The 25,301-nt window shown below is 39.0% G+C and overlaps 1 protein-coding gene and 1 long non-coding RNA gene across 11 annotated transcripts in view; one reads left to right on the forward strand and one right to left on the reverse strand.

Moving 5' to 3' along the window:
• The window catches only part of dst (dystonin), a 135,148-nt gene that overhangs the window by 103,117 nt on the left and 6,730 nt on the right, over positions 1 to 25,301 (forward strand). For 4 of the 9 annotated variants that reach the window (XM_066696819.1, XM_066696821.1, XM_066696822.1 and 1 more), the window contains 40 exons: positions 740 to 901; positions 1,205 to 1,375; positions 1,481 to 1,647; positions 1,943 to 2,102; positions 2,293 to 2,619; positions 2,779 to 2,863; positions 3,162 to 3,403; positions 3,720 to 3,926; positions 4,473 to 4,592; positions 4,677 to 4,784; positions 5,063 to 5,281; positions 5,957 to 6,160; positions 7,169 to 7,400; positions 7,495 to 7,721; positions 8,169 to 8,291; positions 8,532 to 8,633; positions 9,016 to 9,117; positions 9,330 to 9,503; positions 9,934 to 10,089; positions 11,820 to 12,017; positions 12,536 to 12,664; positions 13,206 to 13,376; positions 13,666 to 13,821; positions 13,982 to 14,188; positions 14,464 to 14,583; positions 15,083 to 15,252; positions 15,446 to 15,605; positions 15,736 to 15,930; positions 16,269 to 16,397; positions 16,974 to 17,117; positions 17,443 to 17,631; positions 17,885 to 18,020; positions 18,301 to 18,464; positions 18,750 to 18,912; positions 19,031 to 19,185; positions 19,434 to 19,508; positions 20,268 to 20,285; positions 21,895 to 22,011; positions 23,592 to 23,709; positions 24,182 to 24,250. In XM_066696819.1, coding sequence (XP_066552916.1) covers positions 740 to 901; positions 1,205 to 1,375; positions 1,481 to 1,647; positions 1,943 to 2,102; positions 2,293 to 2,619; positions 2,779 to 2,863; positions 3,162 to 3,403; positions 3,720 to 3,926; positions 4,473 to 4,592; positions 4,677 to 4,784; positions 5,063 to 5,281; positions 5,957 to 6,160; positions 7,169 to 7,400; positions 7,495 to 7,721; positions 8,169 to 8,291; positions 8,532 to 8,633; positions 9,016 to 9,117; positions 9,330 to 9,503; positions 9,934 to 10,089; positions 11,820 to 12,017; positions 12,536 to 12,664; positions 13,206 to 13,376; positions 13,666 to 13,821; positions 13,982 to 14,188; positions 14,464 to 14,583; positions 15,083 to 15,252; positions 15,446 to 15,605; positions 15,736 to 15,930; positions 16,269 to 16,397; positions 16,974 to 17,117; positions 17,443 to 17,631; positions 17,885 to 18,020; positions 18,301 to 18,464; positions 18,750 to 18,912; positions 19,031 to 19,185; positions 19,434 to 19,508; positions 20,268 to 20,285; positions 21,895 to 22,011; positions 23,592 to 23,709; positions 24,182 to 24,250 — 6,271 coding nt within the window. The remainder of the gene's footprint in view (positions 1 to 739; positions 902 to 1,204; positions 1,376 to 1,480; positions 1,648 to 1,942; positions 2,103 to 2,292; positions 2,620 to 2,778; positions 2,864 to 3,161; positions 3,404 to 3,719; positions 3,927 to 4,472; positions 4,593 to 4,676; positions 4,785 to 5,062; positions 5,282 to 5,956; positions 6,161 to 7,168; positions 7,401 to 7,494; positions 7,722 to 8,168; positions 8,292 to 8,531; positions 8,634 to 9,015; positions 9,118 to 9,329; positions 9,504 to 9,933; positions 10,090 to 11,819; positions 12,018 to 12,535; positions 12,665 to 13,205; positions 13,377 to 13,665; positions 13,822 to 13,981; positions 14,189 to 14,463; positions 14,584 to 15,082; positions 15,253 to 15,445; positions 15,606 to 15,735; positions 15,931 to 16,268; positions 16,398 to 16,973; positions 17,118 to 17,442; positions 17,632 to 17,884; positions 18,021 to 18,300; positions 18,465 to 18,749; positions 18,913 to 19,030; positions 19,186 to 19,433; positions 19,509 to 20,267; positions 20,286 to 21,894; positions 22,012 to 23,591; positions 23,710 to 24,181; positions 24,251 to 25,301) is intronic. The other 5 variants (XM_066696823.1, XM_066696824.1, XM_066696826.1 and 2 more) reach the window with 3 other exon arrangements.
• Positions 5,166 to 25,301, reverse strand: part of LOC136718999 (uncharacterized) — an 85,895-nt gene continuing 65,759 nt past the window's right edge. The window contains exons 3-4 of one of the 2 annotated variants that reach the window (XR_010805338.1): positions 10,462 to 10,552; positions 5,166 to 5,254 (exon numbers count right to left, since the gene is read on the reverse strand). This is a non-coding gene — a long non-coding RNA (uncharacterized LOC136718999). Of the gene's footprint in view, positions 5,255 to 7,647; positions 7,737 to 10,461; positions 10,553 to 25,301 lie in introns of those variants that run through there. The other variant, XR_010805339.1, reaches the window with a different exon arrangement.

A 25,301-nucleotide genomic window follows, 5' to 3' on the forward strand; every position in this document is an offset into this window, starting at 1 on the left:
CCCCCCTTCATTTTAAAATAATGCATTTCAATGAGTCTTTATCTTTGCAATCAGTCTTAGTAAACAGTCCGAAACATGCATATAATGTCATAGATGAATGTGATTTCTGAAGCAAATTGACTAAAAGATATTGGGAGCTTTGAAAGAACTTGTAACTACCCCAGGAATACGTGTATTTATCATACATTTAGGATGTTTGGCACAAGTAGCTGAAAGTAATTGGCTGATATCCAGGCATAATATATTAGTGGGAGTTGTGTTTCAATCCTTTTTAAGTCCTTTCCTTACAAAAAAGAGAAAAAGATATTTGATTTCTGGGATGGAATAGCATTTAAATGGGGGAAACAAAAACAGCAGAGGCGCTAAATTAAATTTTTTTAAAATATTTTTTACAGTACAAAAGCTATCCTTTGAAGGAGGTAAAAGTGGATTGTTATTCAATATTCCTTGTGAGATACTAAAAAAAAACCACAATATATTATAAAGAAACTTCAAAGTATTTCTGTTTATGGTGAAACTGTCTTCCAGTATACAATGTATACAATGTTAATGTAATGTAGTCCCTGACTATTTGAAGATACACAATTGTAATATTTCCTGTTCTTTCATCAGTGCTTTCTAAGTGTTCATCTACTAAATTAATCTAGAAAAATACCTTACTTGCATACACACTCTTGTATAGCCTGTACTAGCGTCATATTTCCTGTGTTCCTCTATTGATTTCTTTAATTAACCACAGGTATTCCAGAAAGAAGACATCGAACCTCTGCAGGCAAAACTGCAAGATCTCAACTGGCTGGGACAGGGTCTCGTCCAAAGTGCTGCGAAAAATGCCAGCACCCAGAGCCTTGAACACGACCTGGAAGATGTTAACACAAGATGGAATACACTTAACAAAAAGGTATTTTAGATTTTCATGTATTTAATTATGATATTTTTCTTCAGAAAACAAAACAAAATGTGTGTTAAACCAGTTGCAGCTTCAAGAAATATGGTATCTTAACTGGACAGATGTGTTTCACAGTGAACAAGGAAGTAATTAGCAGACTAGTGCAGCACATTTGATTTTAATAATATAAATATTTAATAAAGTGCAAATGCTGTCAGCGATTTACTTGGCTGGCTTGAGAGATAAAAATGAAATGATCATTCCGATGTCTTAATCAAGTATAATTCACAATTTGTTTTTTAAATGTAACCCTAGGTTGCTGCGCGTACTGCTGAGCTACATGAGGCACTATTGCATTGTGGGAGATTTCAGGATGCACTGGAGTCTCTACTTAGCTGGTTGACTGACACCGAAGAACTGGTAGCCAATCAGAGGCCACCATCTGCCGAATTCAAGGTCATAAAGGCTCAGATCCAGGAACAAAAGGTCAGTAACTTTATTTTGAAATTAAAAAAGCAGCGAACTTCATATAAGTTTTCAAAGAAATAAAGCTTCACTTTTCATTGTACGTTTTGCATTTTGGATTTACAGCTTCTGCAAAGGTTGCTGGACGAACATAAACCCACGGTTGAATTAATTAAAAATGAAGGAGGGAAAATGTCTGAGCTGGCAGAACCGGCAGATAAGGAAAAGATAGTGAAGGAAATCGTCAGTCTCGGTCAGAGGTGGGACAACTTGCTCAAGAAGGCGGAGGACAGGTCTGTAAAAAAAAAATCTGGAATTTCAACCTTGGATGTAAATACCTATCTAGATTTAAAGTTCATATATTTTCAGAAAGAACCGTCTATATCTAGAACTGATCTCAGGTCCATGTGTGTCAATGCCCAATAGGAATTATGTATTGTTGAATTAACTTTGATTTAGTGTTTGTGTCAACTGAAAAACGATATATATCTTAAAAAAGTGCCTAGAATTTCAGATGGAGAATTGTCTCATGGCCACAGCCTTGGTTTTACTCATTCATTACCCCATTTCCGTTGGCGTTTTTTAAAGGCAACAACAGCTGGAAAGTATCCTGGTGGTAGCACAGCAGTTCCACGAAACCCTGGAACCCCTGTCTGAGTGGCTGACTGCCACCGAAAAGCGCCTGGCCAACTCCGAGCCCATAGGAACTCAGACTAAAAAACTGGAGCAGCAGATTTCGCAGCACAAGGTAAAACCCGAGGGTCACTGTAGTGGTAAACATCATCCTTTGTTTTTATGATTTATCAGTGTTCATTCTTTTGTTTGACTTTCATCTCTTAAGATAACTTCACCATTATCATTTTCAGTTTATTATGATTTTTCATTTTCTGCATGCTCCTTTTTGTTTTGTGTTTGTTTGTTTCATTTGCGTCACTCAGGCCTTAGAAGGAGACGTAATGGGGCATAGTAAAGACCTGCACCAAGCTGTAAGTCTTGGGCAAACCCTTAAGACCCTGAGTTCATTGGATGACAAGGATTTGGTGCAGGCCAAGCTGGATTCCTCCCAGAGTCACTTCACTGAGCTGCAGGAGAGCTGCGCCAGGAAAGCAGCGATGTTGCAACAGGCCCTCTCCAACGCCCAGCACTTTGGCGAGGATGAAGTGGCCTTAATGAACTGGCTAAACGAAGTACACGACAAACTGAGCAATGTATCGGTCCAAGACTACAGCTCTGAAGTGATTCAGAAGCAGCACATTGAACAACTGGTATTATATTATTTTTTGTTTGTTTGTTATTTCAGCTTTTTCAGTTTTGTCATTATTACATTTCCTGTTCTCCTCTCATGGGTATTTTTCAAAGGATATATGTTTTTATATTGTGTACATGAGCCATTTTAGTTTACTGAGTTTTTGCCCTTTCTGTAGGCCCTTCATGAGGACATTGTACTCAAGAAGCAGAATGTGGACCTAGCTATTCAAAATGGCCTGGAACTTCTGAAGCAAACTACAGGTGAGAGAAGTAGGGAAATTAGTATAAGTGAATAGATGTCTTCATGCAGGAATTCAAAAACACAAGAACATAGGCAGTGTTTACACATGAGAACAGCTGAAAGGCTTCGTTCTAGAATTTCGACTGTTTCCAAAAGGAGGTTACAGCTAAACATAATTTCAATACAGAATTCCCAATGTTCCTGTTGCTGCTGCTGATGTAGTTATTTATAGGTTTCTAAGTCTGTCCCATTAAATTGTGTAATGACAAATTGTGTCGGCTGAACAATGAAGACGTTTGTTTTCTGTTTTCACTGTAGGTGACGAAGTCGTCGTTGTTCAAGGAAAACTGGAAGGCATCAAAGCCAAATATGCAGAAATCAATTCAATGAGCAACAGTGTTTCAAAGACCCTGGACCAAGCTCTGGCACTCGCAACTAAATTACAGACGACCCACGAAGAGCTGTGTAGCTGGCTTGACAACATCGAAGCAGAAGTAGTGGCCTTTGAGGCTCAGGTCCCTGTCGGAGAACAGTTAACTCACGTTCAAGACAGGCAGAAAGTAAGGTTTACTTTTGTTTTTCCTTCATAATTTAATGAGAATTAAATTCCTCACATTCTGGGCTGTTGCTCAACACAGAACTGAATTCGTACACTTGACTTTATACAATTATTTTGATAACCTATGGGTAAAACTAAATAAAATATATGTTGGTTATTCTGATTAACAGTTCCTGATGTGTGTGATAGCAAATCCCATTCAATATGATACTGTATACGCAACCAAGCACTACATTAGTTTTAAAACTGCCTCTGGGGTGAGGCAATAGTGTTAGTTTTTGCTGGGATAATTGTTCAAGCATTTATTTTCTGTTTAGGAGCTTCTGAAAGAGGCCACCGGACACAAGGGCTTGGTGGACAGCCTGAACGAGGTGAGCAGTGCCCTACTGGAGCTGGTGCCGTGGAGAGCTCGGGAGGGGCTGGACAAACTGGTGTCTGATGACAACAAGAGGTACAAGTCAGTGAGTGACACCATCGCGCAGCACGTGGACCAGATAGACGCAGCCATCCTGAAATCGCAGCAGGTGAGGCATCCCGCGGCCTTCTGGGAGCTGTACAACACTGAGCACAAACCGCGAACAGCCTTCCCCTGCTCACAACAAAGGAGGCCCCTGAACAGAATGCAAATTAGCGACATGCGAGATCGGTGCTGTCTTGCACAGGACATCTGCACGCTGAGCCACAGCGAATTCTGCCATTGTTTAAACCATCTGCCTAATTGGGTTTTACTCTCTGTGGAGCCGACACTAAGTGCTGTGGTGTGAAAAGCTGCTAACTGGCTAATTGTGTATCAATCTTAATGTGATTACTGGTACGACTGGCACTCGTTTTTTTTACTTAGAATCTGCATTGAAGAGATTACACTTTCATCTTTTTGACTGACTTCATAAAAGTGTAAATTTAAGTTCAATAAAACAATAATTAGTTTTTTAATCAGTGGCCTGAAATGTAAATCGATCTGTCTGCTCAAAACTTGATTACAGTATGAATCGCAGTGTAGACAGTGTCCTTCAGCAGGTTTTGTCACTAGTATATTCTGATCAGCCGTGACTCTGTGTTTTGTTGTACAGTTCGAAGACGCAGCTAACGCTGAGGTGACGTGGTTAACGGAGGCAGAGGGGAAGTTGGCGTCCCTTGGAGAAATCAGGCTTGAACAAGACCAAACTATGGCTCAGCTACAGGCACAGAAGGTAATACATATACATACAAAAATCCTGTAGACAGTCATCTGTTTGCTTTCGTTACCATTAAGCAAAACATTTATCAATCTCTAGGCCTTCTCCATGGACATTTTAAGACACAAGGACGCCGTTGATGAAATTGTGAAAACTGGGGAGGCACTAATGAGCAGCAGAGACGAGGAGGAGCAACAGTCCTTACAGGCAAGATAAAACTTTTATTGACAGTTAGTGGCAAAAATTCATCTTTATAAACTCTAGTGGCTGGTGTTTTGAATACAGTTGAGTTTGTTATTTTAATGAGTAATAAATATTGAAGACTGGAATTAATTCTATAAATGTTTATTACCTAAACCAACAAAGCAAGCATTGAAGCCTTAAGATATCTAATCAAGTAGTCTTGTGTGGAAAAGTGTGCATCTTTGCCACAGACCTGAGGGTTGGTGTCATTTTTTTACTTTTGTTATGGTGTCTTCCTTCAGGATAAAATCAAAACACTCCTGGAGAAATACAACGTCGTCCATGTCATGAACTCCGAGAGGTGTCTGCAGCTGGAGAGAGCCCAGTCCCTCGCCAGCCAGTTTTGGGAGACATATGAGGAGCTGTGGCCTTGGCTCCAGGAAACCCGGAGTGTGATCAGCCAGCTCCCTCCCCCCGCCATCGACTACGACACCCTGAAACAGCAACAAGAGGAGCTCAGGGTAAGACTGCCACCATATTGATACACTCTGAAACCAGCTGGGTTCAAACTAAAACAGACACACATGACTAGACTGAGATTCATTTGTGCTCCATGCAATTCTCTATCATACTTAAATGTGCTAATAGGTTTTTTATACATTTGTAAATATATGTAATTGTAGTGATGCTTCTGTAATGTGCCCTGTGGCTATCAGATGTGGAAGATGTTATTTGATAAAGTCGCTTGTCTTTTGTTGTCAATAATGACAGCCCCTGATTCATCGGCATTCGTTTTAGTTGTGGCTTCTCATGTGACTGTAAAGTCTGTGTTTTGCAAGGAATGCTTTTCACACTCAGGACATCATATGTCAGTACGCCTAAGGGTGGCTCTTTGTTTAATATTATTATTTATGTCTTAGCAGACACCCTTGTCCAGGGCGAATATCCTTTGATTGCATTTTTAATTTGCTTCAACCTCATGCATGTAGTCAAAACAGTCACTCTATTCTGTGGAAATGGCTTAAGCATGTCAAATTTTGAAAGCAGTTTCAACTGCCCTGCCCTTCATAAACACGAGTGACAAAGACATACACTGGTGAAAGACTCATGTGTAACACTACAAAGGACACAGGAATGGTGGATAGACCCCACCTGGTTAAACAGATAATTGATTGATGATTTCATATTTGTTACAGCAAATGCGGGAGCTGATCGCCGAACACAAGCCCCACATCGACAAGATGAATAAGACAGGGCCGCAGCTGCTGGAGTTGAGTCCTGTTGAAGGGGTTTCCATCCGAGAGAAATACACAGCCACCGACCAGCTTTACACTCAGCTCAGAGCAGACGTCAAAGAGCGCGCCTCAGCTTTGGATGAAGCCATTTCTAAATCCACGCAGGTGCGGTTTGTAATTGTATTACGAGTTCACCTTGCCAATTCTTGTAATAAACGAATAAAAAATACGAATTTCTGGTTCCGTAAAAGCCCTTCTACATGGCCGTTGCAAACCCCATGAATTGAAACGTTTTGCTTAGGTGTTTCTTTTCCCGTGGTTACGTTACGTTTTTATAATTGTTTTCCCACTGCATCCATCGTTAACAGAATTTGATTGTTAGTGACTGGTGTAGGTACTGCAATAACCGGAGTTTTGCACATGCAATTAACAGGATTATGACCATTCAGTTAAAAGCATAGTATTTACAGATTTTTGTTGGGTTCTCGATTACAACACAACTTATACCGGCAAGATCAATTCACAGCCAGACCAAACAGTGAAGCGAAAAGATGATGATAGAATCCCCTTATCTTATATTCTGCAATCATCGACTGTTCTTGAACAAAATAGGAAATCTTATTCATATCCTTCCTCCTATAAAAGGACAAAAATAATATGGCATCTGTTTGTTTTTACTGTAGAGTGGCAGACAGACAATAATGAAGCACAACCTATTTGGCAACAGGCTTTGTGTTATAATGTTAGGCCTAAATGTTAGTAGTAAATACTGTAGAAGAAACATGGTTCTCTGGTTCTGTTTTTTTAATAAAACCAAATCCTGTGACATTTTAGAAGCTCTTGATTTCTGCCATGGTAATTCTGTATAACTTATGTCGCATACCATACTTCAGTGCACACGTTTTCAGAAGCAGTATTGGTGTGGCTTTTGTTTTGATGTATTTTAACATGCTTAAATTGTTTACTAAAAGACCTTTGAGCTCTGAGATATCCTCAACATAATCAAATTACAAGAATGGGCTTTAAAAAACACAAACCTTTCCTTGTGAACTCGAAGCCTGAACTGTAAGTGTTATAATGACTATTAACAAGCGGGAACACACAGTAGACATTTACTTAATGGAAGGCAAACTGCTTCAACGCACTTTATCTCTTCCTGCTGTTCCTGTGCAGTTCCATGACAAAATCGACCCGATGCTGGAGTCTCTGGAGAGGATTGTGGATCGCTTGAGGCAACCCCCGTCCATCTCCGTGGAGGTAGAGAAGATCAAAGAGCAGATTGCCGAAAACAAGGCTGTTTCCGTAGATCTGGAAAAACTGCAGCCGACCTATGAGACTCTGAAGCAGCGTGGGGAAGAGATGATCGCACGGTCAGAGGGGGCCGACAATGATATATCTGCTAAAGGTAGGTTCTTACCTCTTACCTGTTGGAGAGAGTTTATTTGTGTCTTTTAACCAGGCTCAATACATAAGTTTATTTTTTTTCCTTCTTGGATTAGCTGTGCAAGACAAACTGGACCAAATGGTCTTCATCTGGGAAGATATCCAAGCCTTGCTGGAAGAGCGAGAGGCAAAACTCCTTGACGTGATGGATCTGGCCGAGAAGTTCTGGTGTGACCACTGCGCTCTCATTGTCACGATCAAAGACACACAGGATCTCCTCAGAGAGCTGGAGGAACCTGGCGTCGATCCCTCCGTGGTGAAACAGCAACAGGAGACGGTGGAGGTTGGTAGCCTTCACCTTTCGAAAGAGGGAAAACAAACGCGTCTGTTGGGCCTTCACTAGACAGGATAGAAAAAGTCTCACAGGCTCGATCTCTGTGTTGCTTTTAATGAAGTCTTTCTTCAAGCGAAATCCCTAAATGACAGTAAATGTTTACACAGGCCAAAGCTTCAATGAAGAGCAAGCTATTTTAAAGTTACGTTGTTTCCATCTGAAGCGCTGTCATTTATTTTACAGCCCTTTTACCGTGACATGGAAAATGCTGTTTGTATAAAGACGGACTTCATTTGCGATTATCGTGGTTCCGAGGAATGAACAGCTTACAGCCTAAAGTGGCTTATTAATGCGTTTTCCTCTCTTACTTTCCCTGATTAGATTGTTAATTTGAAACCACTTATTCGAATGGGAGCTTTATTTACTAACTAGTGTGTGTGTTTCCTTCCTTTCCAGAGTTTCAAGGAAGAAATCGACGGATTGCAGGAAGAAACCGACGTGGTTCATAACCTGGGGGCTGAACTGATGGCGGCCTGCGGTGAACCCGACAAGCCTGTCATCAAGAAGAGCATCGATGAGGTAGGGACATGATGGGACAAAACATTAATCTAAAAGGTCCAGTGAAAAGGGCAAACATGAAAAATCAGCTCTATTGGAATATCAAATGTCCATAACTCTCTGTGGCGATATTCTGTGCTGTTTTTAAGACCTACAGCTGCCCCTGAGATGTACCCCTTCTGTTTATCTTTTTTCTGTGCCTCATACATTGAGGGTTTTGAAAAAGATGTATTGATTCATGTATTTTCTTAATTCTTGTAGGTGAACTCTGCTTGGGATACCTTAAACAAGACTTGGAAGGAAAGAGTGGACCGGCTGGAGGAAGCCATGCAGATGGCAGTTCAGTTCCAAGATGGTCTCCAGGTACCTTTCATTGCAAAAAGTTATTTAAAAAAAAGGGTTTTCGACTTCTCAGAATTGTATAATTTCATACTTTCTCTGTTTACACTGATTTTGTGGCCTTACCATTGAACACAAGCTTTTTTCTCTCTATTAAAGATGATTATAGCATGAGTCACTTGTATTACAATCTGATTTGTGTTCCTTTCTCAGAATATAATTTGATGAGGGTCACACTGAGTAAACAGGGTGATGCCAGTTGATATTGAACAAGCCATTCTTTGGAGGGAAATGGTTTAGACAATGTTTTAGATGTTTTTGCATTGTAGTTTTGATTGTCTTGTGTGTGAATTTGTCTTTGTAGAGCAGTATATAACCTGGAAGATAACTTGTCATTTCTTTGCAGGGATTGTTTGACTGGGTTGATATTGTTGAAAGTAAACTTGATTCAATGTCACCTGTGGGGACTGATCTGGAGACAGTGAAGCAACAAATAGAAGAACTCAAGGTACACAAATATGAGAAACCCACAACTACGGATATCTGTGAAATAAAAATAAAAACTCCAATATAGACAGGAACATTTGCCATTTCTGCAGAATGCTGTGTAAAAATCTTACAGAGTGAAATTTAATATTAACAGACAGTTGATTAAAGTTTATATTAAAATACATGCCTTACAGCTGATGTACTTCATCACAATTTTAATTACTGTTTCAGGAGTTCAAGGGAGAGGCCTACCAACTACAGATAGAGATGGAGAGACTGAATCACCAGGCTGAGCTGCTGCTCAAGAAAGTGGTTGAAGAGTGTGATAAATGTGCCATCCAGGAACCCGTAACCGAGCTCAAAATGCTGTGGGAAAACCTGGATGAAAAAATCATCCACAGACAGGTAAGTCTAGGATTTAAGACCCATTATTCGAAAAGAGTGGGTGAACAAAATACTGAACAAAATTTGGAGGTGGATTTTAAAACGATCTGCGTTCTGTTGCTATGAGGTAATATCTGTTGAACAACTGCTTCCAATAAGTGTTTTATATGTTCGTACTTACTTAACAGAATGTGACACAGATATTTATTGTTCTGTTTTTCTGTTGTTCGTAACTCTTAATTCATTTTCTAAACCTTTGATCTCGCTTTTCGCTACATCTATCATAGTGATACCTTGGTTTTTCATTTTGCACATGGTGCCAATTAATGTTATCACCAAAGCGATTTTAAAAATATACTGTTGCTCTATATTACATATTCTCGATTGTACTAACAGTCTTTGCTATCTGAGTTTCGTTTGAGCTTTAAATATCCTCTTGTTGTCTTTGTAGCACAAACTGGAGGGCGCTCTGTTGGCTTTGGGGCAGTTCCAGCATGCTTTGGATGAGCTGCTGATGTGGTTTACACACACTGAAGAGCTGCTGAGCGAACAGAGGAAAGCAGGGGGAGACCCAAAAGCTATTGAAATCGAACTTGCAAAGCATCATGTAAGTTGTTGATGATTGATTGATTGATTGACTGATTGATTTAGTCTGGTAATATATATATATATATATATATATTTGTAAAATAAACAAGAGTTAAATGTTCCATGAGGAAGATGCATTTTCATTTTTTATTGAGTCCTTTCCACACATATTTCATGTTAAAATATACAAGCCATTTTATAGGGTGTTTCTATTTTAATAGACTACCATGGAAGTTTTTTTTTTTTTCATTTTACAGCAGGGCACATAGAACTAGCTAGCTTGTCTAGTTCAGATTCATAACCCTCTGCTGCCATCAAATTAATTCATTGACCTTAATAAAACTATCCAGACTGCTATTATGTTTTTGTTTTTTTGAATATCCGGTCTTACCTAAACATGCGTGTAATTTCCCTCTGGAACTGGCACCGAACATCTGCGCTGTAGAGAAGCTGTATTCAAAAATAATTCTCCTTTTTCGAGGCTTGAAATGAGACAGAAAAAACGCAGGGTCAGGGAAGTTACAGTGGTTAAATGATGACTGTTATGATGCTGGGGAAATTATTACCCCGGTGTCGATTACATCAGTCATTAGAGAGAAAATGAGTTCCAATGAAAATGACTAATACAGATCACAATTGCAGGCAGCGTAGACTATAAACAAGATCTGCTAACTGGATGGATGGGCTGTAGATGAGATGGGGCAAATGTGACTTTTTCTGTTCTCCAGGCCTACACCAAACCAGAACTTTGACCTGCTGTGAATTGGAAATTACAAGCCTGTACCCTGGTGCATTATTATTTGTTAAGTAGTGGAAAGTGGCTTTTGACAATATATTAAACCAAAATTGGGTTTGTGGGTCAAAATTGTGATTTGGTTTAGGGCTAAGGGTTCTGAATACCTTGTTGTAGTCAAATAAGAGCTATGTTGGTCATAATAATGTTTTCACAGCTGTTGAGGCTGTGTTATGGATAAGAGACTACTTTTTTATATATTAGGTCATTAAAGTAAATATGTATTTTGAGGTATGTGTGCAGTGCAGCAGTCAATAACAAATGTATTCTTTTTTTGTAATTCTAAATCCTCTTAAACTATTTGACCCACTCTTTAAAAAAAATTATGAAATACATTACTTAGGACTACAGGGTCAGGGATAGATGTTAAAGTTAAGGCCTTAAGGAATATGTGTCTCACAAGAAAAACTACCGTGAGCTGACAAAATCAGTATCGGGTGATAAACAAAACTGTGGTAAAATATTTTTTGCATTTGTACACTGGGAAGTCCAAACGTTTAAATTATTTTACATTGAATCATAATGTAGCACAAATAAATTACTTGTCGAGTCCTGTTTATGACCCGCTAAAACCACATGTCATTTAGTTATTTATACATTGTGATGTTGTGTCTTGTAACACTTTCTGATTTATGTGCTTGGTCAGTGTCCAAACCGCTTATTCGGGACTTCAGTATCAAAGTAATATCAGGGTGAATCCAGTCTTGTAGCTTGATTGGTTTACTCAGTTCTTGCAGATACATAAAAGGGTCCCTGTAATCAACTCTCATGACACATGAAACAAAGGACCAGTGTAATGTTGTTTTAGAGACACATCTTATCTCAATTTAAAACAAACAAATAAAAATGATTGTCAGTGGATATTATTTTCTGTGCACCACTGGGAGTAATCCAACCCTGATGAATATTGCTGAAAACTGTAATATATTATTTTACTTGTGTCACATGAATCCTAGGTGCTCCAAAATGACGTGCTTGCCCACAAAACCACAGTGGAGGCTGTGAACAGAGCCGGAAATGACCTGATCGAGTCCAGTGCGGGAGAGGAAGCTAGCAGCCTGCAGAGCAAGCTGGAGAGTCTGAATCAGAGGTGGAAGACAATCCTGGAAAAAACTGAGCAGAGGAGGCAACATCTGGACAGCGCTCTGCTCCAGGTACAGATAAAAATAACTGTCTTCCTTGCTCATTGTCATCTTACAATGGGGATAAAGGCAGAGGGAGTTCTGCAAAGAAAATAGTTTAATTGAGTTTCTGTGGAAGTCCTGGCAAGTCTAAAGAGTAATTAAATATCTTTGATTATTGAACTAAATAATTTATAGCGCAACATTCATTCTCAGTGCATTCCGTGTAAATGTAAATAAATAAAAAAAAAAATTGTTTTGGTGTGTAATGTGCCACATTGAAACAAGACTAATCTATGCAAATTCATCCTTTCCAATATAAGAAGAAAAAAACAGAACCTATTAAAAGTAATTTTATATTTGGACTTATTTCTGTCCATTAAAAAAAATATATAATAATTAAAACAAATTGAGCAACATTTAGAGCTCATTTTACACACACATTTCCTGTCAGGTGTTCCCACCTATAAAGAAAAAACAACTACACATAAAATAATAAGATTAGTCATCATAAACAGTTTTGATGAGTCCACACAATTTCTGCCCTTTAGGCCCAAGGTTTCCATGGCGAGATTGAAGACATGCAGAAATGGTTGAAAGACACGGAGCGTCAGCTGTTAGCATCAAAGGCTGCTGGAGGTTTACCAGAAACTGCCAGGGAGCAGCTTAATGCCCATCTGGTATGTATTTAAGAATAACAAAAGCTTTTTACAGATGGTATACTTGTAAAGACGGGGGATGCTTTTCAAGGTTTTGAAGTGTGAAAAGTAAATGACATTGTGAGAATGCGTACAATTTTGCTTGTTGAAGGGACAGATTAAGGACATTAAAGGGTCTCAAATTGATTACCACTAGTCACAGTGAATGTCTGAAAGTACTTATCTAGTTTTTTCGCAGAACGATAGCGGGGAAAAAGACAATATTGTGGGCGTTACAATTACTATTTAACTTTTTCCCAGGGGAACACTATAATCAGAACACCAGCATTATTTAGGATGATAATGATGTCTACATTTTCTGTGTGACACATTTTGTCAACATGGTTGCAAACACCATTTAAGCTTAATTGATGCTTGAGATAAGCTAATATAACTTAAGTTAATATTCTGTGTTCTGTTTTCAACCAAAGCGATTCAATACTTCATTATGATTACAGAGTATTTAATTATAATTTTTGGCATAAAATATATAAAGTATGTGATGTCCTACTTTTGTTCTCAGGAGCTTTGCAGTGTTTTTGAGGCTAAGGAGGAACTGTATAACAAGCTGATACAAAGGGGGCAGCAGTTACTCTCGATTGTGCACGAGGGCCACGATATCAACACGGAGCAAGACCTCAAAAACCTGAAGGAGAAATGGGAGTCGGTGCAAACCAAAATGACCGAAAGAAAGGTACAGCACAACAGAAAACAGTTACAAAAGTATGCTTTCTGCTCCCGAGGTCATGCACAGCGTTTACTTTTGCAGATAAGGTGGTCGAGAAATCTGCAACTGCAAAAAAATGCTAACCAGAGTGCCTGTATACAATTATAGAATGGAACTTACTGTTGGGCATTGCTTTTGGAGTAGGAGGAGGAGGAGAATAAGTGAATGAACAGTCTCTCTCTAACCACCACATTGCTTAGGCTGTGATTATATCCATTCAGACGTGAAAGAATTTCCTCTTCTCTTGCTGTTGTAGGGTAAGCTGGAGGAAGCTCTGACCCTGGCCACCGAATTCCACAACTCCCTGCAAGACTTCATTAACTGGTTGACCCAGGCCGAGCAGACGCTGACAATGGCCTCACCAGCCAGCCTCATTCTCGATACCATCGTTTTCCAGATAGACGAACACAAGGTGCGAAAGGAAAACGAGAGTCACGTGACAACTTCATCCATATTCATATTAACATACACTGGTCCTTCCTGTAAAGATTGAGGCCCTTCTCTCTTTCTAGAAAGGGTTTGCGTGTTTCTTCCATCTGTAATGTTTCTGTGTGTCCCTATTTGGTGAACAGGTCTTTGTGACAGAGGTGAATTCCCACCGGGAGCAAATCATAGAGCTGGACAAAACTGGAACACACTTGAAGTATTTCAGCCAGAAGCAGGACGTCGTTCTCATCAAGAACCTGCTGATCAGCGTCCAGAGCCGCTGGGAGAAGGTGGTGCAGAGATCGGTGGAAAGGGGGCGCATTCTGGACGATGCCAGGAAACGAGCCAAGCAGGTGATTACGCACACTGACACATGCCACAACTCCTTGGTGTTGTTTGGTGTTTACACGCCAAGAACGGACATAATATAATTCTCCCAATTCACTTTGTTTTAGCTTGGATATTAATAACAGAAGGTACCATAGACATGGGCAGTAATACCCTAACGAACATAGTGTAAATTCCATTTACAATAAATGACAGGCTATGAAAACCCGGGAGGCATGCGTTTCTGTCTGATCACACTTGTAAAAAGGCATTAACGTTAATTCCTCCTTGATGCCCACAGTTCCAGGACGCCTGGAACAAGCTTACCGAGTGGTTGGAGGAATCGGAAAAGGCTTTAGATTCTGAACTGGAAATAGCAAACGATCCAGACAAGATTAAGATGCAGCTGGCACAGCATAAGGTAATAAAATGTCATGTATCCACTTCCCTGCAAAAAAAAAAAAAAAAAGGTTGCCAAGATGATATGTCACTGATAGGAGATAGGAGGCAAGCGTGTAGGAGTCCTCTGCTTTTATTAAAATGCTCAGCACTTCTGTAACCCGGTGATCATTTGTCAAGCCCATCAAAAGCCCTTTATCTAAATCGTTGCAAGCATTCCTTTCTGAAGTGCAGTTAGCTCTGAACATCTTTGAAAGGAGACTATCACCCTCATGATAAAAACATGTCTTAATGAATTTTTATATTTACTGTAGGACTGTCTAAGGGTATTATCACAATCTTATGATCCAGATCAGGTAGTCTCTATTTCCTGAAGGCCCTTTATTATCCAGTTACAAATCTTTGTTACATAGTGCGGCAGTCCTTGATCTGGGGTATTTTAATCTCATGAGTGATCTAATTATTTTCTCTCAAGAAAACAAATGAGATATTCCTGTAAAATATGATTTCTGTTAACACAGGAGTTTCAGAAATCCCTGGGTGGAAAACATTCAGTGTACGACACCACCCTCAGGACTGGACGCTCGCTGAAAGAGAAGACCTGTCTGGATGATGACACCCACAAACTGGACGACATGCTCAGTGAATTGAGGGACAAATGGGACACGGTCTGTGGCAAGTCTGTGGAAAGGTACACCAGCAGGGATTCACCGATTCCAGTTTCAGTCTCAGCACTGCGTGTCCAGAGTTTCTTTGATGTCAGAAAGCCCGGTTCTTGTTCTCTCTAAAGCGGTTTACAAGGTGTTGAATTCCACACACTGTAATCTGTGAGGGAGGCTATAGTCTGCTTGAATGTATCCATTGATTTTTCTTTTATATTTCAGGCAAAACAAACTGGAGGAGGCTCTGTTGTTCTCCGGGCAGTTTACTGATGCTCTCCAAGCCCTCATTGACTGGCTGTACAAGGTGGAGCCTCAGCTAGCCGAAGACCAACCGGTGCATGGAGATATAGACCTCGTGTTGAATCTGATCGACAACCACAAGGTTTGTGCTTTTCTCAATAATTCATGAGGTGTCCAAAACATATTTAAAACATGGTATCTGCTTTCTCTAATAACTAAAATGTAGAATGTGTCTAGATGTAAATAATAAGCTTGTTTTTTTCTGTATGTAGGGATTTCAGAAAGAGCTGGGGAAACGGACAGGCAGCGTGCAGGCCTTGAAACGCTCTGCCAAGGAGCTGATTGAAAGTAGCCACGATGACTCCTCCTGGGTCAAAGCTCAGATGCAGGAGCTGAGCACGCGCTGGGAGACTGTGTGCGCCCGCTCTGTGTCCAAACAAACACGGCTGGAGCAGTCCCTCATCCAGGTACTCTCATTATCCAGGCTCAAGCCCACGATGTGCAAATACACTACAGATGTACTACACTACTACAAAAAGACCACCACCCAGCCCTCATCCTTCACATGAAGTTTGAGAGGAAGAACCTCATTACATATCCTGCATTACAAAAACACAACCGAATCAATGTTTGGCGTGACATCCTTCCTTCTCGAGTCTCTTTTTGGTAGATCTTCTCCAGTTTTTTCTTCAGTTCAAATTATTTGTAGTTTGACTTACCATCCCGTGATGTTGTGCCGCCATTTTGGCTAATGCTGCTTTGTGATAGGCTGGTTTCTCGTATGTGATTTATGATGTCGTTGCAGGCCGAGGAATTCCACTCCACTGTGCACATCTTACTGGAGTGGCTCGCTGAGGCTGAGCAGAGCCTGCGTTTTCATGGCGCCCTCCCCGATGATGAAGAGGCTCTTCGTGCACTTATAGATCAACATAAGGTGAGTCAGATAACACAAAGACAGGCCTGGCTTTAAAAGCTTAATATATGGTAGTGAAACACAAGCTGGCCCAGGAACAACATAAATCACAAATGGGTTAATGAGGACTGACGGTTGTGATTTATGTATTTTATATATTCTTTACATTTTTTTATATACATTCTTTCCTTATTGGTTTCTTTGAACCCTGTAGTATACAAAAACGTCTTGTTTCATTTCAAAGGATTTTGTTTCTTTTGCTTATTTAATGCATTAGCGATGCTTCAGATATTTTCAGATTCTCATTGAGTGTGTTCGTTTGCTCGATGAGAAAAAAAATCTGATTGCCATACATGGCTGTCTTCGGGGGTGTTCTCTGTTGTTTGCCAAAGTCAGGCTCTTACCAGAATATTAAATTTCCTGTTACTATGATCTCATGTTTGAAGCAAAAACGCTCGGCTGACCTTCATGTATTATTCATTAAACTGATTTTATTTCCAAATAATTAGACGCTGTCTTGCCAGAGCAGCACATTGCCTGATGAATGCAGATGCCTAAATATCACCAGTCATTAAATCGAAAACACTTTCTTTTCAGGAGTTTATGAAGAAACTAGAAGAAAAGCGAGTGGCTCTGACCAAGGCAACGGGGATGGGTGAGGCAATCCTGACCATCTGCCATCCAGATTCGATCACAACAATTAAGCACTGGAACACCATCATTAAAGCGCGCTTCGAGGAGGTCAGTATATCAGCGCTTTAGAACGACTGACTCACCCATCGCCTCTTAGAGTCTTAATAAATCAAGGTTAATACGGTGATTTATTTAGAATTATCCCAAATGTGTCTAAAACAATAAAAAACACACAGGTCTACATAAAATAAAACACCAAGCAAGTACCTTATTTCTTTTGGAATCTTTCAACTGCCTTTTTTCTTTTTATTTGGTGTCTACTTTTATCTGTATCTATCCTGAGAATATATCTAAGACCACAACATGCAACTGATAATAAAACATCATAGTGCAAACTAAAACCACCTGTTGTGCGTCTCCTTTTGGATATCAGGTCCTGGCCTGGTCCAAACAGCACCAGCAGCGTCTGGGCACGGCTCTAAATGAGCTGCTCACGAACCAGGAGCTGCTGGAGAACCTGCTGGGATGGCTGCAGTGGGCAGAGACCACTCTCAAAGAGAAGGACAAGGAGACGCTGCCCGAGGAACTGGAGGAGGTGAAGACACTGATTGCAGAACACCAGGTATTTTCCTCTATTATCAGAGATTTTAATACAAATTGGGTCCTCTGGCTTTGCAGGGTAAAGACAGCTCCACAGTTTGTGAAGGTTTTTGATGCAGATGACATTATATAATCCATCAACCGCCACGGCCCAATACTCCAAAGTGGTTGTAGCAAAAACTGAAGATGAATGCTTTGAGCGATGTGACCCAGACAAATAAGAATCCAAAAATACTTTTGATTGATTTTTTTTTTACACTTTAATTGTGTTACAGACTTTTATGGAGGAAATGACAAGGAAGCAACCTGATGTTGACAAAGTAACCAAGACACACAAAAGGAAAGCTGTTGCAGAACCTGTCCCCCCCATCCAGTCCCACATCCCTGTCCTGGACAAAGGAAGAGGTGGAAGTATGTACACAGCACCACAAGGCCTTTGTGTATTTGCTTAATGTGAAACATCTGGTCTTATTTAAGGCTTTGTAAAGTGACATAATATCCTCATGCCTTGGGCACGAACTGTTCATTATATCCTGAAGCCTTTTCATGCTTGGGATTTCCTTTTCGTGTTCATGGCCTTATTATTATGCTTAGAAAGAATTTATATGAGATACTAAGATACTACAAATGCTAATCAGAAGTTGTGTTAATGGTTCTCATTTGACTTTTTTTAATAAAATCATTGCTGCAGGAAAACGCTTCCCCACACAAGGCATGTATCCCTCAGGAGCACAGACACAGATAGAGACCAAAAACCCTCGTGTCAACCTCTTAGTCAGCAAATGGCAGCAGGTCTGGCTTCTGGCTTTGGACCGACGGAGAAAACTCAATGACGCTCTAGACAGACTGGAGGAGGTCAGTGACTGTCACATTATGCAGATTTTCCATGGTTATTTTGCAGATTTGCATTTCTTCAATAGATGTCTTGGCTAGGTGCCTTATGTTTTAAAGGGAGGCTATATCCTATATTTGCCACCTGGAGAAGTTAATTGACTGTTTAATTGTGCTGTTAAAAATCAATGCTAAGTGCTACAGATGAACTTAGACAGTTTTTAACATATAGTTTATGAGAAATATGCTTGTTCTGGTATATCCTCATAAGTTGGTTTATTTTGATCTTGCACGCTATTCTTGTTTCAGTTAAGAGAATTCGCCAACTTTGACTTCGACGTGTGGAGGAAACGATACATGAGGTGGATGAATCACAAGAAATCGCGGGTGATGGACTTCTTCCGACGCATTGACAAAGACCAAGATGGGAAAATAACTCGACAGGAGTTCATTGATGGCATTCTTTCCTCGAGTAAGTCGCCTGAGATATTAATGTTCTTGCTGGAGGCTTTGACATTGGCATGAGTCCTAATTGCATTCCTTTGCAACAAAAGGAAACTGAACTCACTTTTTCTTCTTTGGCTATTCAGAGTTCCCAACTAGCCGTCTGGAAATGAGTGCTGTAGCAGACATCTTTGACCGTGACGGCGATGGCTACATTGACTACTATGAGTTTGTTGCAGCACTTCATCCAAACAAGGACGCATACAAGCCACTTACTGATGCAGACAAAATAGAGGACGAGGTATTGTGTTCTTCATTTTATAAGACCTCATAGGTGATGTATCATCCAGTGATAAGTCATTTTAAAAGGATCTAAAGATTAGGCAGGGACCTCATGACATGATCAACCTCATGTACAGTTGCTGTCCAGGTCAACAAAAAGAGGGAGACAAAAGTAAAACTGTCTAGGCAGAGTAAATATAAGGAATATAAATAAGGAAGATGTTTATTGGCCTTTGTAATCACCGTGGGCATGTGTTTATGTTATAGGTAACTCGTCAAGTGGCAAAATGCAAATGTCCCAAGCGATTCCAAGTTGAGCAGATTGGAGCTAACAAATATCGGGTAAGAATCGGATAATGTACCAAGTGTTAATTTCTTGTGATGACTATGTGATTCCTACAGTGTACAGATGAACACAATGCAGCGGATTACATCTGTATAGTCACTGATGCAATGTCCTAAAAATGTAACCATCAGATGCACCTTAGATGAACTTATATGTAGAATCAGTTTCGAAACAAGTCTTCTCAATTGAGATGGCAATCACCAGAGTGGAAAATTGGCTTTTTCATCCTACCCTGTTTAATATCTTTGAAACAAGACCTTTAAGTGCCCCAGTGCAATTGCCAAAAAGAATGACTTAATACAAATTTAATGCAGTGTTAGATGTTCTGCCTCTCAATGAGGGATATGTTTTAGCATATGGGCGTTAGATCAAATTCCCAGACTGTAGCATATGGGTCTAGCTCTTCCAAGACAGATATCAGTTAAGGGGAGAGAAGGTCTCATATTTGAACAGCTTTGTCAGTAATACATACTTGTTAATCAGTTCCTTACAATGTACCAGTGTTTAACTGGCCATATTTGTAACTATGTGAATAACAACTCTGTATCAAAAAGCATGTCTGTATAGGGGTATTTATTTTACAAACTGGGGGTTAAGTTAATGTATTGTTTCTCTTAACAAATATGCAGTTCAGTGCTGCTGTAGCCAAAACATATTCAGTCATACTCCTCCCAGTATGAGACTATGGTAAGTGATTTGATGTTTGACAGTTTGAAACTAATTTTGTATTTCTTTATCATTCCTCCCACTATCAGTTCTACCTCGGAAATCAGGTACATATAAACCTGTCTAATGTGTTGCTGTGCTTAACCATGTTACAATATATTTTTTGTGAACTGCTTTTCTTTTCTGAAATTAAAAATTAAATGAATGAAACTCAGAAGTGGATAGATTTTAGGAGTACATTGCTTGTTAATTGCACTGCTTGTTAGATATTTCATCATAACCACTGAATTGCTGTCTCTGCAGGCATTGATATTTGCTATATTGAAAAATAATTGTGTATACATATATACACACACACACATATTTGTTGTTAGTGGTAAAGCCTGGGAGAGCAGGTGGGGTTGGCAGAGGCAAAGATACCCGTTCTGTGTTTAACCATGACATCTCGAGGTTTATTCACTGATTACAAATAGTAAAACATACAATGGAGGCCATGTGAGACACACACCCCTACTGGCTCCTCCCACTTTTCCAGGCTTTGACAGCAAACAAAATATACTGATGAACTGAGGAAATACGTCAAATATCGATGGATGCAGGGACACTTAGACTTAAAAATGACATGATGAAATAAATAACAAGCACTATTTAAGATATGATTGTCACAGTAATAAGTATTTAATTATGTGCACTAAAAAAGTTTTGTTAATAATTGTTAATGAAACAAATTAATTTTATATTAATCACGGTGATCAGCTTCAGTGCCTTTTGCATTGCCCCCTTATCATTGTTTTTCAGCTTTACAAATGTACAGATACTACCCAGTACAGAATTATGTCTTTAATGTTATTTGTAATGTTTGTGGTTTGTTTTTAAAAAAAGAAAAAAATTTGGAAACTATTAGAAATACAAGTTTGTGTAAATATTCTCATAATCGAAAAGCTATAAGTGAGAAATGTGTAGAGATCAAATGAAAGGGAGCTGTGCAAAAAGAAAAACAATGTACAACATATATTCATCATTTTGAATAGTTTATACTATATCTGCTTTTGAGTTATAACAAGCCTTTCTTGTAATAAAATCTGTTACTTTTGGCTGTAACCAATCACTCCATAAACCCTTACCCCTCTTCAGCTTATAGCTGGGTAATTAATGGGGAGAGCTGTGGGATTTACAACTAACGCTATCTCTGTGTTTTCTCTTACTGCTCATGTATGTTACAATTAATAACTTAACGCTATTTGGTGCTCTTGTTTTGTTTGTTTTCTTCTCCATATAGTTGTCCAACAGAAATCACTGTATTAATTTAAAGCTGGGAAAATATTTTTTGTTGGCTTTTGTTCTGCTGGTGTTTTGGCAAAACAATGTAATGAGATTTAAAAAAAAAAAAAGAAAAGAAAATGTTGTCAAGGCATTTTTGCATTAAGGCAAATGCATGTCTGAGTTCAATCCTCATTAATCATAAGTCATAGGCCACGTGCTTTCTGAAGCCTATAGGAAAAACATCTGAACCGAAAGTGAACATCGTATTTTAAAGGAGTGTAATGCACAGAAAATCATGTTAAGGGAAGCTGACAGTTGAAATCGTACAAAATTCAAATTCCCTATTGTTAATTTGGTTTGCTGTTTTTTTTAATATCATGCATTTATGTCATGTAAGCACAATTTCTTTCAAAACAGTACTACATATATCGACTTAAACAATTCTTTTAACAGTTTGGTCTTGTACACTGCTTACATGATCCATTAATCGCGGATGAGACAATAGCAAACAGAGACAATCAAAATGTAACCCCCCAGCTACAAGTTGCTGTATTGGAAAGCTGTATACTGGTAAATAGTTATTCTTCAGCGTTTGTTCGTGACTTTTTCAGATCATTACCAAAAATCATTTTTTTCTGATCACCCCGAAATCACCAGTTGCATAATCATATATGAAAACGATAATAAACCAAAGAGAGATCATCAGACTGTTTAAATGCAGGCGTCTACTGCAGGGCCATGTGATCATCTCAAACTTTGCACCATGGTTTATTAGTAAGACTAAATCATTTGTCATTTTTCTTCCGTGTTTCATTAGAGTAAAACCCACATTATTTCTGTATCATGTCTACACATTTGTTTTTAATATGGTGATTTATAGTGTTAGATAATGCCACAATTCACTTTGTTAATTTGCAGGACTATTCATTTTCTTTCTGCAGAAAGCATGAGGCCATAGCTGTTGTGTTGTGTACAGAATTTGGTGTTATCATGGCGATATCCAGCTGGTTGAGTGATGTTCTGTGTACGGTTAACACCAGAACCTGAACATTATTATACTCATATCATGCTACATATGAGAACTAAGCCCTAAGGACTGTTCAACCAAAGAAACATTACAAAATATGAATGTTCCTCATTTATGAACTCTATAGAATTAATTGTCCACAGTGTCAAATTAATTTACTGACTTTTAAGTCAAAATACAAATGACTTCTCTTCTGTGGATAAATACTGTCATGCCTGCTGCACTCCCTAGTGGTCACATATATATCTGTACAGTCCGCAAGGCATATGATTGTGGGCAGAGTTAAGACAATCAGGACTTAAACCGAGAAAATGCTATCTTTTCAAAACGAAAATAGCAGGAACATTTATATGACATGAATGTACTGTTGTAAAACAACAGACTTTCTTAAAGTTGAACTTGCTTTCTAACATATTTGCTGATGATCGGAATACAATCTTTTGTAGGTTTAGTAGATATGTAAGGCGTCATGTAAAGAAAGCAATCATAAACCAGCTGGATTGGTCCTCCATTTGTATTTTTGGGAATGTTTAATGAAATATTGATATACCTTTCTGTTCAGAAGCCAGAGTTAAGCAACAAAAAATAAACATGACCATAAATGGAGGTTGCATCTTGGCTTAATTTAGCCTAATGTCACGTTGAAATCTCTGTGACCTAAGTGTCTAAACACTTTTTATAGCATTTGGACAGAAGTGGGAATTCCTGTCTTAAGAGCCGCCTTCAATACATTAAACTCGGGTTTCTTGTAATTTAATAAAAAGCAGGATAATAAGCTTAGCACCTTAATTTGGAACTGGGAGGCGTGTCATCATATTATGACTCAAACTCTTTTGAGCAGGGCTTTAATTTACCAGGCCTTGAAAGTCTAAACTGCCTGCCAAAGATTCAAGTTTCACATTTCCTAAGAATTAACGTAAATGACAAACGAAAAACAACTATAAGTAACCGTTTCTTCAAACGGCCTATAACAGGTGGCTATACCAACAAACGAACCACCATTGCAGTCTTGTCTATTTCTTTTGTTGTCAGATTCAGTGTTTGGAACTATACTGTTTTTTGTTGTCTGTTAAGAAGGCTGTTCTGATCAGATGTTTAAATGTTTTCCTTGGTTATCTTTCAGTTTGGAGACTCGCAGCAGTTGCGTCTCGTCCGTATCCTCCGCAGCACCGTGATGGTCCGTGTGGGCGGTGGTTGGATGGCGCTGGATGAGTTTTTAGTAAAAAATGACCCATGCAGAGGTATCGTATTTAAATGAAGCTGGCTAACTACACTTAAATGTTGCAAGATCATAATGCTGCCGTTTCACTTTTTCTTGTTTTTAAACAGGGAGCAAGGTTCTTCAGAATCATTGTGCTAAGACTTTGTTTAATAATGTAGTGGGTGTTACTTAAACGGATTGCGGAGGCCAATAAATAATTAGTAATAAAATAAAATATAACTTTTGATTTTCACAGATGAAATAGAACCAATATATCATTAACTTTGGAGTCGATTTCTAGAAGCATATGTCTACTGAGAATTGGAATAGTCATGGGGCAAGGCAGATACTTGGTACTCATGCGTTCTGGTTTGCTGGATGTGAAAGCTTGCAGTCTTGTGCCGATTAAGTTTTTCTACTTGTATTGTATTTTCTTTTGTGTTTTTCTGTTTCTCCTGCTAAACATTCCTACTGCTTTCTTTGTGACAAGAACCCTATATCATTTTTTCTAGTTCATCATCATGGGAGTAAAATGTTACGTTCGGAATCAAACTCTTCAATTACTACTCAGTCTCCTATAGGTTGGCAATTCTCACTCTCTCTTTCCTTGCTTAAGCCTTTGAGCGTGTGTATGTGTGTGCGTGTGTGTGTGTCCTCATTGTGGATTGTATCCCCTTATTAATACGCTTTAAATATGCTTTTCTCATGGTTTCAATTTCCATAGACGCTTCAAGGTGTAATCCTTTTATAAAATGCATGGTTTTGTTTCATTGAATCTCTTCATCTTCTGTAAAATCCTGCTTTCCTGAGGTAAAATTCATCACAGCATGGATTGTTTGCATCCATCTGCACCACCTCTGTCATGACTCATTAATTGTGCTTGCTGTTCACCTTTGCAGAATTGTAATTGCTTCCCTTCATGTTCACGTGGTGTCCGAATGTATATTGTCATTGCATAGCGTACGAATTTAAGTAATCCCAGAGATAAAGTTCATCTGTCATGTGCTGCCTTAATCGTGGCAGGAAGGAGTTTTCAAGATTTGGTTTTAAATGCCCTCTCACATCATCCTCTTAAAGTGAGACGAGATTTTCTACCGTTTTTCAAATTTCAGATGACTTAACTCTATTGCACATGGGATATCAAACCATGTATGAAATCAGTATTGAAGACGTACTTTACTCTTGCCAACAAATTCTGTAATCTAGGGTAAGAGTATCATTGTGCAGATTTTGTGCAACAGTTTGTTTATGCATTCCCAAAGGTTTGTGGAAGCTAATTCATCTTGCTAGTTTTGTGTTGACTCAGTCTCAAAGTATTAGGTCTTAAAACAATTCAGAGGTGTTTTGATAACAGCTTAGACATTTTCATAATGTATTTTTATCTCTGGCTATTTTCCTTGGCTATTTTAGGGCCAAGAGGGAGCCAAATGTCTTGTTCAGAAACTTTAGGAACATATTCTAAATGGAACAATTTATTTTGGGTTCACTACAACGTTATAATTTAAAGATTGCCGGTAATTATACTGTGGTTGATGCAAAATGCACAACAGGATCCAACATATAAATGACTGGATTCCATCCTGTGTGTTAAAACAGAAGACCTGATAGAGTTTGCATGCTAAGTTCACTGAG

Source organism: Amia ocellicauda, chromosome 23 (assembly GCF_036373705.1).
Source record: "Amia ocellicauda isolate fAmiCal2 chromosome 23, fAmiCal2.hap1, whole genome shotgun sequence".
Taxonomy (NCBI): domain Eukaryota; kingdom Metazoa; phylum Chordata; class Actinopteri; order Amiiformes; family Amiidae; genus Amia; species Amia ocellicauda.